This window comes from Cyprinus carpio, chromosome B3 (assembly GCF_018340385.1).
Source record: "Cyprinus carpio isolate SPL01 chromosome B3, ASM1834038v1, whole genome shotgun sequence".
In the NCBI taxonomy this organism is placed as follows: Eukaryota; Metazoa; Chordata; class Actinopteri; order Cypriniformes; family Cyprinidae; genus Cyprinus; species Cyprinus carpio.
This window is the reverse complement of record NC_056599.1, coordinates 19,306,835-19,320,462: the sequence shown is the minus strand read 5'-3', so window position 1 is coordinate 19,320,462 and position 13,628 is coordinate 19,306,835. Positions and strand designations below refer to the sequence as shown.

The window sequence follows — 13,628 nt, the reverse complement described above, 5'->3', positions numbered from 1 at the left end:
AGGAGCCATCTCAGCATTCCCAAATGCCATTTAGCATTCAAATACCCAAAATGGGCTGGAGAAAAGGTAATTCACCTCAACAGCAGTCACCCCACCCAAAACCCATAGCTGCAATATCCCATTGTTTTCAATGAAAACAAAGGAAACTGTTCAGCATCTCAGTACCCAATGTAAGGCCATTTTAAGCTACTTGCTACAATGCAAAAGTATAGAATTCCAAGCATTTAAGGAATAATCAATATGTATAGAGATGCAAATGTGGTCACAACAGCATCATTGCATAGACCAGATCAGATGAAACATGGGAGAGGAATGAGATCAGTGAACCCAATTACAATAGGACATGTGGTTACATCATAACAACTGGCAGTGTTCTCAAAACCAAAAGGTGGGGAAACCCGACAACTTTAAGCCCACTCGTATTTGTGGCTGGAATGCGATGGGAGCTTCTAGCAACAGGCCTATTGGCATGCAGCAAGCCATTAGAATGAGAATAGAGGCCTGATGAGAGAGACCTACAGTAGTGCTTTAGAGCTTAATGGGCTCCGGGCAGCACAGAAACATGCCTCAGTTTTCAATGGTTGGCTCATTGTCCCGCTCAGCAAGGTAGTGGCAGGCCACAAAGGGGAAGGGTATAGGTTGAAGAGAACTCTTTCAAAGAGGCTGATCCAGAGCCTGATTCACCCACAAACAGCAGCGTCCTTGTCCCAGCACCACTGTTCCAGCACTATACAAAGAGGGCCAAGCGGTTCCTTTCCCATCGTTACACCTCCCACTTCTTCCTCAAACTGTAATCAGCTACAAAATGTTACTGCTGACAGGTTGGGGAGATGATTTGCGTCTGCTTCTTGTATGTAAATCTCACATATGGTTCAAATGCTGCTCAAAACTGTAGTTCTAAGTAGTTATGCAGTAAATTATGTAGAAGAATGAGTAGTTAATTAAACTTTTCTTTGTGATTGCTTGGTGTTTTGTGTCAGGGGCATATTTAACATCACTTATCACTACATTACATACATTGAGCATTTGTGGTTGAGGACAAGCCCGGACTAGCCAGGGGTGCAATCTGACCCCCCACTGCTACAGAAAGGCCATTTAATCCATTGCTAAATTTCCCATAATCCATTTGACATGGTGGAAACAAAGCACAAGTTACAGCAACAACAGCTGGCATTGTGACACAGACCCTGGCTTCCAACATCTGCAATTCTCAGAATAACAAAATTAAGTCTCTTCTGAAGGATTGTAGGATCTGGAGAGAATGACGAGCGAATCAGAGGCTTGGATGAGCCCTGAGAAAACAGACAATGTTTATTTGTTAAAGTTGGAAAAGAAAAAAAAAAAGATGCGCAAACCCAAGTCATCCAAGTGCATTTTCTTGTTCACGAATATTTATTCCAAAGCTGAAATGCGCTGTGTGAGAGAAGGACATAGTGTATAAAAAGGGCAGTGGCAGAAGCCAACAGCTCTGTTTATTCTCCCAGCATGGCTGTGCTAGCATTGATAGGATTACAGGTCACACCAGAAGTGAGAGCCAGGGGACTCCACGGCCCTTCAGAAGCTGCATTATATTTCCCTGCCTGGGATGCAACCGTAGAGGATATGCGCTGCAGGATTTATAGCCCAAAAAAGACAAATAAATAAGGAATGTTTTCCCTTCATCTAGCTAGAGCACATAGATACTTTTTCCATCAACTGAAATAGATTTTACCCAGATGGGACGAATATATTTTCATTATCACTGTGCACTTACAACCATAGGAATATCATCCAGGGCCATCACTGTCTGGAATCTCATTTCATCCAAGAGCTTTGGAGAAAGATAAAACAGAGACCTGGAAAACAAGAAAGAATGAAACAAGACAGTAAGACATTAAAGCTCCAAGGACAGATTCGAACTTGGAAGGACTTGGTGCTTGCATAACTCAATTGAACATTTCACAGATCCCCATTAAATATGTCAAACGACCATGACCGCTTCTCAAAGAGCCATTTTTTCCCTTTTAGTTGAGGAAAGAGATGACTATATGTCATGTATTGTATTCGATATTTGAAAGTTCTGTTTCGAAGCTGGCCAAAAGGAAGAAATTATCCCAAAAAAATCAAATAGACCACCAAAAGACGTACTACAGGACACATACTGTAACTCCAGATGATTGTAATACAGATAAATGTTCCATTATGTGGATCAGAATAATAAACAGGAGACTGTATGCTGACAGACAACCGCTAACTATCCCACTATATCCTTGTATGCCCATTGTACCTCATAGCCGTCATCCTCTCATACAGCTGTTGTGAATTTAACCTCCATCTTCAAAGAATCTGTCCAATAGTTGGAGGGTAAGGAAAAGACAGAAATGAATAAAAAATAAATATGGAACGGATGAAGGAAGGATGTGCCTTTATCAACATGATGGCGTTGTACCACTCCGAACAGACCGCTCTCATTACCCAGAGTATCTGTGTTTGTAGTTGTGGGTATAAAGATCAAAGCGAGTCAGTTTGCATTAAGGGAACTGTTTAAACTGAACGGTCAGATAAGACAACTCTGTCCTCAAATACAGCTAACATGCTGAAATTGCTTTGTTTACCCTATGCAAACATTCAAATCCCAAAACAAACAGTTGCGCCGAGCCTTGAGCTTGAGTTTTGGCAGGCGGGAAAAGGGGATGTTCAGACAGGGCACGTCCAGTCTCATTTAACAAGGATGCCAGCCACACTCATTGAAATGTTGTACCTCGCCTTTGTGCTACACACATTAAAGTCATTCTATAAATAGCATAGCAGTAATCATATCCATTTCTCTGAGATTCTCCATCATCCTGCTCCAGATGCCACGGCGGGGCAGCGGGAATGGGGTTGCGTTTATTAGCAGGATCACTGGGCATTCTTGTGGGGAAGTGGGTTGAGCTTGGATGGGAGATTTCATTTAATTGGAATTCAGCGGTAACATCTTTAGATGGGGAAGGATCCGGGCTGTGGTATGGAGGGCAGAAGGGGGAGCCTATTTTTGAGAATAAAAGAGGGGTTGGAAGAAAAGAAACTTTTTTTCTCCCCTTTTTTGTTATCCGTCAGAGGTGGAGGAGGGGGAATGGGGTGACTGGAATGAATCTGGGATACAAGCGGAACTTTCGCATTGTGTGTGGTTTAGTCCTGCTTTTTATTGCACAGATTGTCTGAGGAGTCCGACAAGGGGCCTGCCAGAGTGTTTCTCCATTCCAGAGTAAAAAAAGGGGAGGTTGACCCCTCTGCCTGGTTTCTTATACACGTTTTAACACATTTTTTTTGTTAGCTGCTTCAAAAGATTAACAAAAGATGCTGTATGTCTGTTAGCAGCAATGCAAAGTTAGAAGCTTTGCGCTTTGTCTTGGACCTCTTAATAATTATCTCTGTTATCAAAAAAAAACAAAAAAAAAAACATCTCAGCTGTTCAACCTGTCTCGGAAGTGAGGACTTAAATGTAGTGTCTGACTGCTGCTTGTTTTGAAAGCAAGCTGTTGAGAGGGCTAGAAGTAGGATGTGAAGCATTTAAGTCTGTCACCAGCAGTTGGCGAGCTGTCAGCTGGAAGTCATGGCCAGGGTCGTGCTCCCAGCTCTACAGGCTCTTCACCACAGAAGAGGCACCATTTTAAGACAAGCATAAGGAACATGCGGTTGTTTGAAGGCCTCACGAGGTCAGCTGCCATAGATTGACTGGAGCGCACCATCATTGTGAGCTTGATTTGAATGTTGACATTGAGTCTAAAGGCGGCGTCCTATGTCAATAGTCTTATTTTCAGAGTTAAATCTAAGGCAACAACAACAACAACAACAACAATAATAATAATAATAAATACATTAACAAACTGATTTCTGTTTGTGGAACAATTTTTGCATTGTGACAGTCAGGTTCTGGTAAAAAGTGTTCAAATCATTATGTTTAAAAATACATATTTCATCTATTTAACTATAATTATTGTCATGTTTACTTTTTAATGAGAAGTTAGTCATAAATAATAACATTTAAAGTCATTCAAAAAGTGCAATAAACTCATCTTAAGCTGTAATTGACTATAAGACAGCAATAAACTTTCTCTTCAGTTCTTAGCCTTTTAATTTACATCTTCATTTTCCTCATGCAAAAAAGGCCAGAGAAATGTTAAAATCTGTACTACACTTTCTCTCTCCCTCTTTCTCTCACACATTCACACGCATGCACGCACACACACAAAGATTTTTAGTGGGAAATATAACCCCATTAATGTATACTGTATAGGCCTATATGCTTACAGAAACATTTTAAAATTAATTAAATCTGTGCTACACTTTTTTTTTTTTTTTTTTTTACAAATAATAATAATAAACAAATAAAAAATAAACAAAAAGGTTGCAACTTAAAATAATTACATGTTAAACATAAGACTTTAAATAAATAAATAAATAAATAAATAAATAAATAAATAAATAAATGTTGTTTCCATCAAAAACTGATACACAAATTTAGGCCTAGACAATTTTGTACAATTATTTTCAGCCCTGCTCCTGATAATGCAAAACATGCAATTAAGAATGATTATAGCACATGCATACATAGTTTGTTTAATAAGAGCATGCACTTTGAAAATGTTTACGCCTGTTTGTGCACTTCACCCTCCCCCCTCTTTGTCCCTCGCCTGCTGTCCTTTAACGCGTCCTCCCACTCTCTGCGGTTCCCACAGCACACTAGCCATCAATGCCCCGCCCCCTGGGCGTGACCAACGCGGTGGGCAGTTTATAGAACCCCCTCCGAGTTACAATGAGGAGACTCTCTCAGCGCTACTATGTTGCAGTCGGATGACACGCTTGTTTTTTAGAGTAGGCTATCGGAGGGAGGTTTAGGTTAATGCTGTGTATATCACAAAGAGAGCGTCCTTCTCTTAGAGTTTAATGAACATGTCGAAAGCGTACGGCAGAAAATCTGTGTTCTCCCTCGCGGGGGCAACCGTCACCTGTCTGGGGCTGCTGTTATTTCTGTCTCAGCATCAGCGGACTCAGATGGACGGGATGCAGAACGAGAGTGAGGTCGGCTTGCGCTCGCTCCAGAGTCTGGGGGAATCCGAGGCTGATGATGGAGCTCAGCCTGAGCAGAATGGAAAGAAAGGATTCTCTGCCTATTTTTCCAAGCTGACCCGCAGCAGGAGGGAAGCGGTTAAGCCCACCGAGGCGTCCGGAGCGACGACAGACGCGCCGCCTGCTGAGGACATCAGCGCGGATGACATCTTCATCGCAGTGAAGACCACTAAGAAGTTTCACCGGTCCAGACTGGATCTACTGCTGGACACCTGGATATCCAGAAACATGCAGCAGGTATGTCTGTTTGCACTGTTACAAACTGTTTGCAACAACTTTGCATAACTTGTTGCACACTTTGGTTACATATTTTACCAGCCGGAAACAAAGGGGATGTTTTTTCGTGATATTAATGATAACAAGTGGGCAGTGTCTTTCCGCTTCAAACCACCTTGCCCTACTTTATAAATAAACTTTGACACTTTTTTACTATGATTTTAGTTCATATTAATATTCTTCCGAGTGTTTGAAATCCAGTTACAGTTTGCATTACTGTCTATTAAATTATAATATAGTTCATTTAAATAGTATTAATTGGAGATGGATCAGTATTGCTTTTCACAACCAATACATAATGTTTGTTTAATTGGCGATAACAAATGGATACATTTAAATGTAGCTTAACTATTTTATTATTCATTAATGCAATTTCACATATGCATTTGTTTCAGTCTAAATGGTTGCAAGTTTATTGTCCTCTTACATTAAGCCACTTGTGTACCTGTAAACATTGTTGTCTCCTGTTCAACACAGTGGTATAATGGTATTCCTCTTTAGAGATCCTCTGAATGATTGCATTTATTAGTATACATGTTATTAAAGAACCGATTAAGTAAATTAATGTGTGGAAAAAAAACAAATTCAAATGTTGTACATTGTTATTAAGGGACCAAAAATCCATTTATATCTGCCTGGCATATTGAAAAGCACATTATTAAACTCAGATTCACAGTGCTGTCTGTAGCAAACGCTGTGCTGCTCAAAGAGAGATGGGTGGCTGTAAGTTCCCCCCTCTCTCACCTCCTGCTCCATTGTTTGTGGTGTCCCCGTGAATACGCCAGGGCTAAGGATGCATCACAGCAGCGGCTTCAGAGCTGTCCCCTTCTCAGCACTAACAAAGCATCTTTCTGAAGGGGGAAAGAAAAGCTTTGCCAGCCCCTTGTCTCCCACTCTCCATGGGAACTGGGGATCTAGAGCAGAGGCTGGGTCAAGCTACCCAAGCGGTGGGAAAAGAGAGTCTTCGTTATGGAGATGCTGGGGGCACAAAGGGACAGCATCTATAGGCAAGGGAAGGCTTTTCAGCAGCATGCCGAGTGGCTCACAGTATGAAAATACAGCTCTGAGAAACAGGCCTCTTTTGCAGCCAGCACAAAAGCACTCTCGGCACATCGACAGCAGTGAGCGCAGAGCAGTCAAAGTGATTTTATCCACCACCTAGAGTAGTTGCTCATACATTTTGCAAAAGTCTGTTTAATTTGCCTCGGGGCTCTGTCACAATCTGTTTCCCTCACACCTTAGACAAGAGGGGTTTTATTATTATCATTTGAATATGATACAGCCATAGCAACACTTTTAGATGCCCGCAGCGTCTCAGTACAAAGAACATTATGTTTGTGACGTTTCTGTGAATATCAAAGCATGTGGAAAGTGGAAATTTAAATCAGACCACTTTAGCCTCTGTACTCATTCAGTCAGCTCAGATTTGTCTTTCGCTATCCAGCTAAACTGATATGACCACTACAGGCTATAGGCGAGACTGAAAACTAAGACTAGGTTTGCTCAGTACAGGAGTTGATGGAAGTTAACCCACAGAAGAGAGAGTTAACAGCAGGGATTAATAGCAGCAGCTGGTGGGGAGCAGCGCAGACATAAAAGACCAGCGCAGCCCAGAATACAAGGGGGAGTTCTTGGAGAATGAGTGCCAGGTGGCTGGGTCTCAAAGAACAAAAGATGGCTGTAATGCCAGCTATATGAGTCCTCACATTCTTAACATGTGCACACAGAGAGCCGCACTCAAAATAATTTCTACATTCATCCGTGCAACACCTGAGTACGTTAAATCCCAGTTATTGTCACCTGAACGGCCGGGGATTATCCCAAGGACTCCGGTGTACTGTTTGGCCACTTGCCACAATGGCTGGCACCAGACAAGTGTTTCAGCGGGCCAGGCATTGTTAGACCCACAGCATGGGAACTTTGTCACATATGTCAAGTGAGATGATGCATGACCGACACTGTGAACTTGTTCATAGGGGTTAGAAACTTGTGTAGGAAGGATCTTTCCATCTCGCTTACCTACTTCAGGTGCTGCCTTGACGGGTGATGAACAGCTCGCTGTCTTGGGCTGTTTACATGTAAACACTGAGAGCAGATCCAATCTGTGTCTGCTGTTGACACTCATGGCAGCCTGTGGCTCTTCTTGGTGGGAAACTGTCTTGTCTTTGTTTAGAGTTAGTCACGGTCAGCAAGAAGCTCCCCTAGCTTAGTTAATACACTGGAATTATCAGTATTTTTCTAAGAGAATGAAACCCTATAGAGCTCTGTTGCTTTCTGATTATTAAAAGCATGCTTTGTAATTGTCTTGACTTGATGAGTCAGGACTCTTGAATAGTGTTATTCTTTTCAGTCAGATCTGCTCCATTTTGAATTGTTTATGCTGCAGCTTCTGGCTTCCGCTGTTTCTCTAAATTTCCCCCCTGGAACAATGCAGCTTCCCCAGCGAGAGAAATTCACAACAATGAGAGAATAGCCTGTGCTGCGGCTGCGGTATCCGGTGTCCAGTTACACAGAATGCCATTCAGATCAAATGCACACTTGCTCAACGCAAATGAAGTGCCATGACCAACCTCATTATCTCTATCTGAAATACTTAACTGCATAACTGCTCTCTGTTTGTGGCAGTAGTTTCTCTGGGTTGAAGACAAGACAGTGAAAGCAGAGCAGGTCTGTTGTGGCACGAGTCTGTGCAAGTTTCTGGTCTCTGATTGGCACAGGTAGAGGGAGCAGGGCTGTTTGGTGTTTAATAGAGGGAGTAACATCTCTCTACTTCCTTCCCGGGTAGAAGGAGACAGACAGCCAGGCTCCACGCTCAGCCTGCTCTATGCCAGACCTTCCTTTGGCGGGGTAGGAAGCCCTACCAATCTCTGCCTGCTCAAACAACCAAACCCTCATCCTTTCTTGTGTGCTGGGAAAACTGCATTTTGAAGAAAAGACTTGACATTTATGAAAGAAACCACAAAAGGGTCACTTTGGCTCACATTATCTTCAATAAAAGGGAAACTGAGAAACAAAGCCATGTGCCACGAGAGGCCTCTCTTAGTTAACCACTGCAGCTGTATGCAAATCCAGGCAAACATATTTGGGATTTACCCAGTGACAGCTTTACCCACTCCTCATTGTCTCTGTGCACAGGGACAGTGGGAGCAGGGATGGGGGTGAGTGGCCACACACACACATTGTAATGCACTAATCAGGTCTGAGGTTTCTCTCTCTGTCAGTGCCCAGTCTGCCTTGGCAGCTGCCTGTGTGATTAGTCTGTCCTTTCAGCGGAACTCTGCGCAAACAGCGCCAACCTCTGATCCTTTACCCGGTCCAACCGCCAGCCCTCCCTGAACAAACATCGGCCTTGGGCCTCGGCCCCGGCCCCAGAGTGCTGCGCTAAACATCTGCTCAGAGTTTGTTCTGCAAACCAATCAAACATTATCTGGCAATGTTTGAACATTCAAAAAAATGTGACTGTGAAAAGGGGGTATGAGTCCACGTGTGTGCGTGCTGGTATTTGAAAGGAAACAAAAAAACGAATTCACTGTTGAGATAAAGATCACAAAACAGCTGAAGCTCATAAGAGAAGAGTTTTGTAGCGTAGGTGTACATGTTCAAGGCCAGTTGGGCGTGGACAGGTTGACCTGTTCAGACACGTGGCTGTGATAAGGCGGCGGGTGGCAGGTGCTGTCTCACCTGAGGTGGAAAGCAAACAGGATAACAGTAGTGCATGGCCAGGGGCACGCCGCCTTTTCATCAGTCTGTCTGAGGCGTGTGGCGGCGTCTTCTCAAGGGCTCCTTTGAGCCGGGGCTGCCGCCTCGCACCTGCTCTGTCTTATCTTCCACAATGAGCTCCTAATCCCACCCCTTCTATTTTAACGTTAACAAAACCCTGAGGGGTTAGACGTCAGTGAATGCACAATAAGTGTGAATGTATATTCATCAATTGGAGAATGGGACCTGGTGCTTCTTTCTATTCTTACAGATGACTTGACCATTCCTTCTTGGGACATGTCTGAAGTGGATAGAGGGATGAGGAATGGAAAGACTTGGGAGGTGGTCAGGGGCAATGGAATGGGGGTGGAGTGTTGGGGGCGGTGGGGGTAAGTGGGGTGGTCTGCTCCCTGCTTTGTTCTGGGCCTGGGATGCTTTGGGGTGTGGAGCAGTTGCCATGGAGAGATTGACAACAAGAACAAGAGGCCTTTATTTTGGGGGGTAGAGTTTGGCTTGTTTAACTTGCTGAGTTTTCCATGGCGTAAAACCCAGACAATGGTTACTAATCAGTCCGCTTGGAATAAATAGACACATGATTCCAGTTTGGATTGCGCCAATTCCTGTTTCGTCTTTGCTCTAGTGCAGTGATTCATTGATGGACTTGTGTGACTTCATTGATAGAGCTAACCGGGTTTTGTCTTGTTTTTGCAGACATATATCTTCACGGATGGCGAAGATGAAGAACTGAAGAAGAAAATCGGTGAGTGCAGCTTCCTCAAGCGGCAGTCACAAGACATTCCCACTTTGATATGCACATAGTTTGGACTCAGCCTTCTAATCCTCTTAAAAACATGTGGTTAGCTAAAGGAAGCTGGGCTCTTGGGGGAAGATGGTATTAGGGCGCGTGCAGAGTCACCTGATCTCTTAGATAATGGGGATTTCTCAAGTGATAAACATAAGTGGAGTATTATGTGAGCATTGACCAAGTATCTGTCCTCTTGTCCACACAGGAAGCAACGCCATCAACACCAACTGCTCTGCTGCCCACAGCCGCCAGGCTCTGTCCTGCAAGATGGCTGTTGAGTATGACAAGTTCATAGAGTCTGGAAAAAAGTAAGCATTGCATGATTACGGTCATGTTGTAAATACTTGTTTTAGTGTCAAACCAAACCATATAGGATGTTCTAATGATATCGCTGTCTGGTTTAGGTGGTTCTGTCATGTGGATGATGACAACTATGTGAACGTGAAGACACTGGTGAAGTTGCTGTCCAACTACCCTCACACTCAGGACATGTACATTGGGAAACCCAGCTTGGACAGGCCGATTGAGGCCACGGAAAGACTTGGGGACAAGATGGTAGGTGGTCCAAAATATCCTCACTTTATATATATATATATATATATATATACACATACACTGGTTGTAAACATTAAAAGGAGCATTAGGAATAGAAACTGATGCTTTTGTTTCTCCATTGCAGAGACCTGTGAATTTCTGGTTTGCTACGGGAGGTGCAGGCTTCTGTATCAGCCGTGGGCTAGCTTTGAAGATGAGCCCCTGGGCAAGGTGCAAAAAACTCTCAACTATCCTAATGCAGCATATTCAATAAGAGCATATTCAATGTTTTAAGATGCTTCATGTTGACTTACTTTACTATTTTTATGGCAGTGGTGGCCATTTCATGAACACTGCCGAGAAGATCCGTCTTCCTGATGACTGCACCATAGGCTACATCATCGAGTCAGTTCTTGGGGTCCCTTTGACCCGAAGCAGCTTGTTCCACTCACACTTGGAGAACCTGCAACAGGTGTCCAAATCAGAAGTACACAAACAGGTGAGGAACTTGATACAGGCACTTTTTAGTTCTGTAAAATGCAGTATAGTTGTACTAATGCAGTGTTTCGAATCATTTCATTTAGATTACACTGAGTTATGGAATGTTTGAAAACAAGAGGAATATCATCAACATGAAAGGGGCTTTCTCTGTTGAGGAGGACCCATCCAGGTAAAACAAGTTCTACACACTCTAGATCCCATTTGGATTTTGCTCTTACCTACATTTGCGTGCATGTACAAATCTAACATCTATTTTTTATTCTCTCTCAGGTTTAAGTCAGTGCACTGTCTGCTGTACCCAGACACTCCGTGGTGCCCTCCTCAGGTTGCCTATTAAGGTGACCGGCTCCTCTGTTGTATCCTCGTCCCTCACTGCCTCGGTATCTGAAAGGCATGAGGGACCAGTGTGGTATTGGGCCATGTGGCTGCTGCGTTTACTCTGCAGTGGCGCATGGCCTTCCGTGGTTATACTGGGCTGCTGTGCGGCCCGCCTTTAAACAGTTCCTTCCTGCCTGGTGCCTGACCTTCCTGTCCAACTCAGACATTATGAAGGGCCTGGCTTTCAGAAGGACACTTTTAGCGCCAAGCTTTGCAGGCAATCAACTGTGCTTTATGTGATTACTGTTGCTTGTATCCCATTTGCAATTCTCATAGAATGTAACTTTCTAGTATACCCAAGCCTTTTGCCAGCTTTATATGCTTAGTTTTAAATTCTAATTAGCAAATTAGCGCATACTTTATATTTTATTCTCTCCAAATGCCGTTCAGGATGTTCCTTCCCTCAGGTTTGATTTAATGATTGAGTTCTTTAAAATATTCAGAGGAAATCAGTAACATGGGTGCTTTATTATCTAGTTCTAAAGGACTCCGGACAAAATTAATGAGATGAAGGTTCACTTTTTTGCAAATTGATTTCTTTTATGTCAGTGTTATTATAATTATTATTGTTATGAGTTTTTTATGACATTTAGTGCTGGCAATAGGCAAATTTTTCCAAATATGCCATCAGGTAATTTTAATCTGTGGTGTATGAGGACTGAGCACTTTTCTCCCTAAATCCTCTGGGCATTTTATGCCGATTGAGCTGTTATATCTTAAGCTGTGTAAAAATGTTTCAAGTGCCCAAATTTTTAGATCTTTATATTATTTAACGCCAATGCATTCACACAATCTTGGCAGATAGATATGAGATTTTTTGGCATGATTTATTATTATAATTTTTTTAGCTTTGCTCAAAGATGTACTGAAGTGGGAGTTGCACAGCTTGGTTTAAAATACATGTTGGTTGCTCAAGTAAAGCATCTCCTAGCAATCTCTTAATGCCGTTTACTCTTTTGAATTGGCACCAGGGCCACTGTCAACACAATGTACATTGTTAAAACAGATGGCAGCTAAAGTTTAAGATGTGTTTATAGCACAGATCTGACTTCTCTGATCTCTTTTGCACAGACTGGTCTGGCTTAGAGCCACAGTTTTCCCCATTCCTTCACGGCTGACAGTTGGACATCACTATGCCAACTATACAAAACATGTTAAGTGAGAGCTTTACATGAGCATCAACAGTGATCCTAACAGAGTTGCAGTTTCTCTATGAGAATGACCCATATTGGGTGAGCCTGTATAGTTTATTTTAAAGCAGTATTTATGTACTGTGCCGTTTCAAAACAATTGTATTTGTACATAATTGTTTAGATATTATATGCATTTGGTCACCTATGGATCAGGCCTTGTTCTGATGATTCCTCTAAAAAGTTTTTGTAATGCTCTGTATTTTGCTAATGGCTGTAATTTATATTCCAGTATCTGGATTCTTTGTTCAAATGTTGTCCTCTCAGGGATCACAATCCTGATATTGTTACCATGCGCCACCTTGGTAATTCACCATTCAGCTTTTGAATAAAGCAGCATATTCGCTAAGAAACTTTCCTGCACTGTTGTTTGTTTTCTTTCAGCTGACATACTACATACATATTTCAACAACTAAAACCTACAACACATACAAAACTTAAATTTTAGCCCATTTCTAACACAAATGTATCATATCATTAATATAGACCACAAGCCACAATGAAGGTATGGTGATCGGGGACTGATGTAAAACATTTTCTTCCATTGAGTAATCAATGACATAATTTTCTTTTTTTTTTTTTTTAACTATCCCTTTCAACAACATCTAAGACAAACAGCGAAAAAGGACACACTCATTACTATAGTGCAACACAGGCGACTTGCATCAATCATTTGGAGTAAAATCATTGCCAGACCGCGGAGGTTCAGAGGCCAGTGTCTCTTACTCTGTCAAAACTGTTGTGAACTGTTACTGAAGCATGCAAGCAAAACAAACTCGGCCTCTCGTGGGTTTCCAGGGCTGGCACTGACCCGTTCTGTGTTGCTTGTTGTATTAATGAAACACACTTGAAAGTTTAGTCTCACACACACATAATTTATTATTCTACAAGAATTGCCATGGGAAAGGACATTTCCTTACTACCGGGCCTTTCAACACACTATATAGTCATGTCATTTGAGGCCTGGAAAATATAGTGGAAAGCAAGGTAAATTGTCAATTGTCGATCATAACTGCATTACACATTTTATACGACACATTTGGGGATATAGAGTGGCAAGTGCTATTTATATGGGAATAGTCTGCCATACTTCTTATTTTTTTGGCCTGGTCTGGTCTCATTGAAAAAGTTAACAGAGGAAGAGTATAATGTGC

The 13,628-nt window shown here is 42.4% G+C and overlaps 1 protein-coding gene across 1 annotated transcript; it reads left to right on the top strand.

Annotated features, from left to right (window-relative positions):
- The first annotated feature begins 4,767 nt into the window (after positions 1-4,767).
- lfng (LFNG O-fucosylpeptide 3-beta-N-acetylglucosaminyltransferase) lies at positions 4,768-12,827 on the top strand. Its single transcript, XM_042720108.1, has 8 exons — positions 4,768-5,328; positions 9,778-9,826; positions 10,077-10,179; positions 10,276-10,426; positions 10,551-10,636; positions 10,739-10,904; positions 10,990-11,075; positions 11,177-12,827. The coding sequence occupies exons 1-8, from the start codon at positions 4,909-4,911 to the stop codon at positions 11,241-11,243; spliced, it is 1,128 nt and encodes a 375-aa protein (XP_042576042.1). The 5' UTR covers positions 4,768-4,908; the 3' UTR covers positions 11,244-12,827.
- The last annotated feature ends 801 nt before the right edge of the window (positions 12,828-13,628 follow it).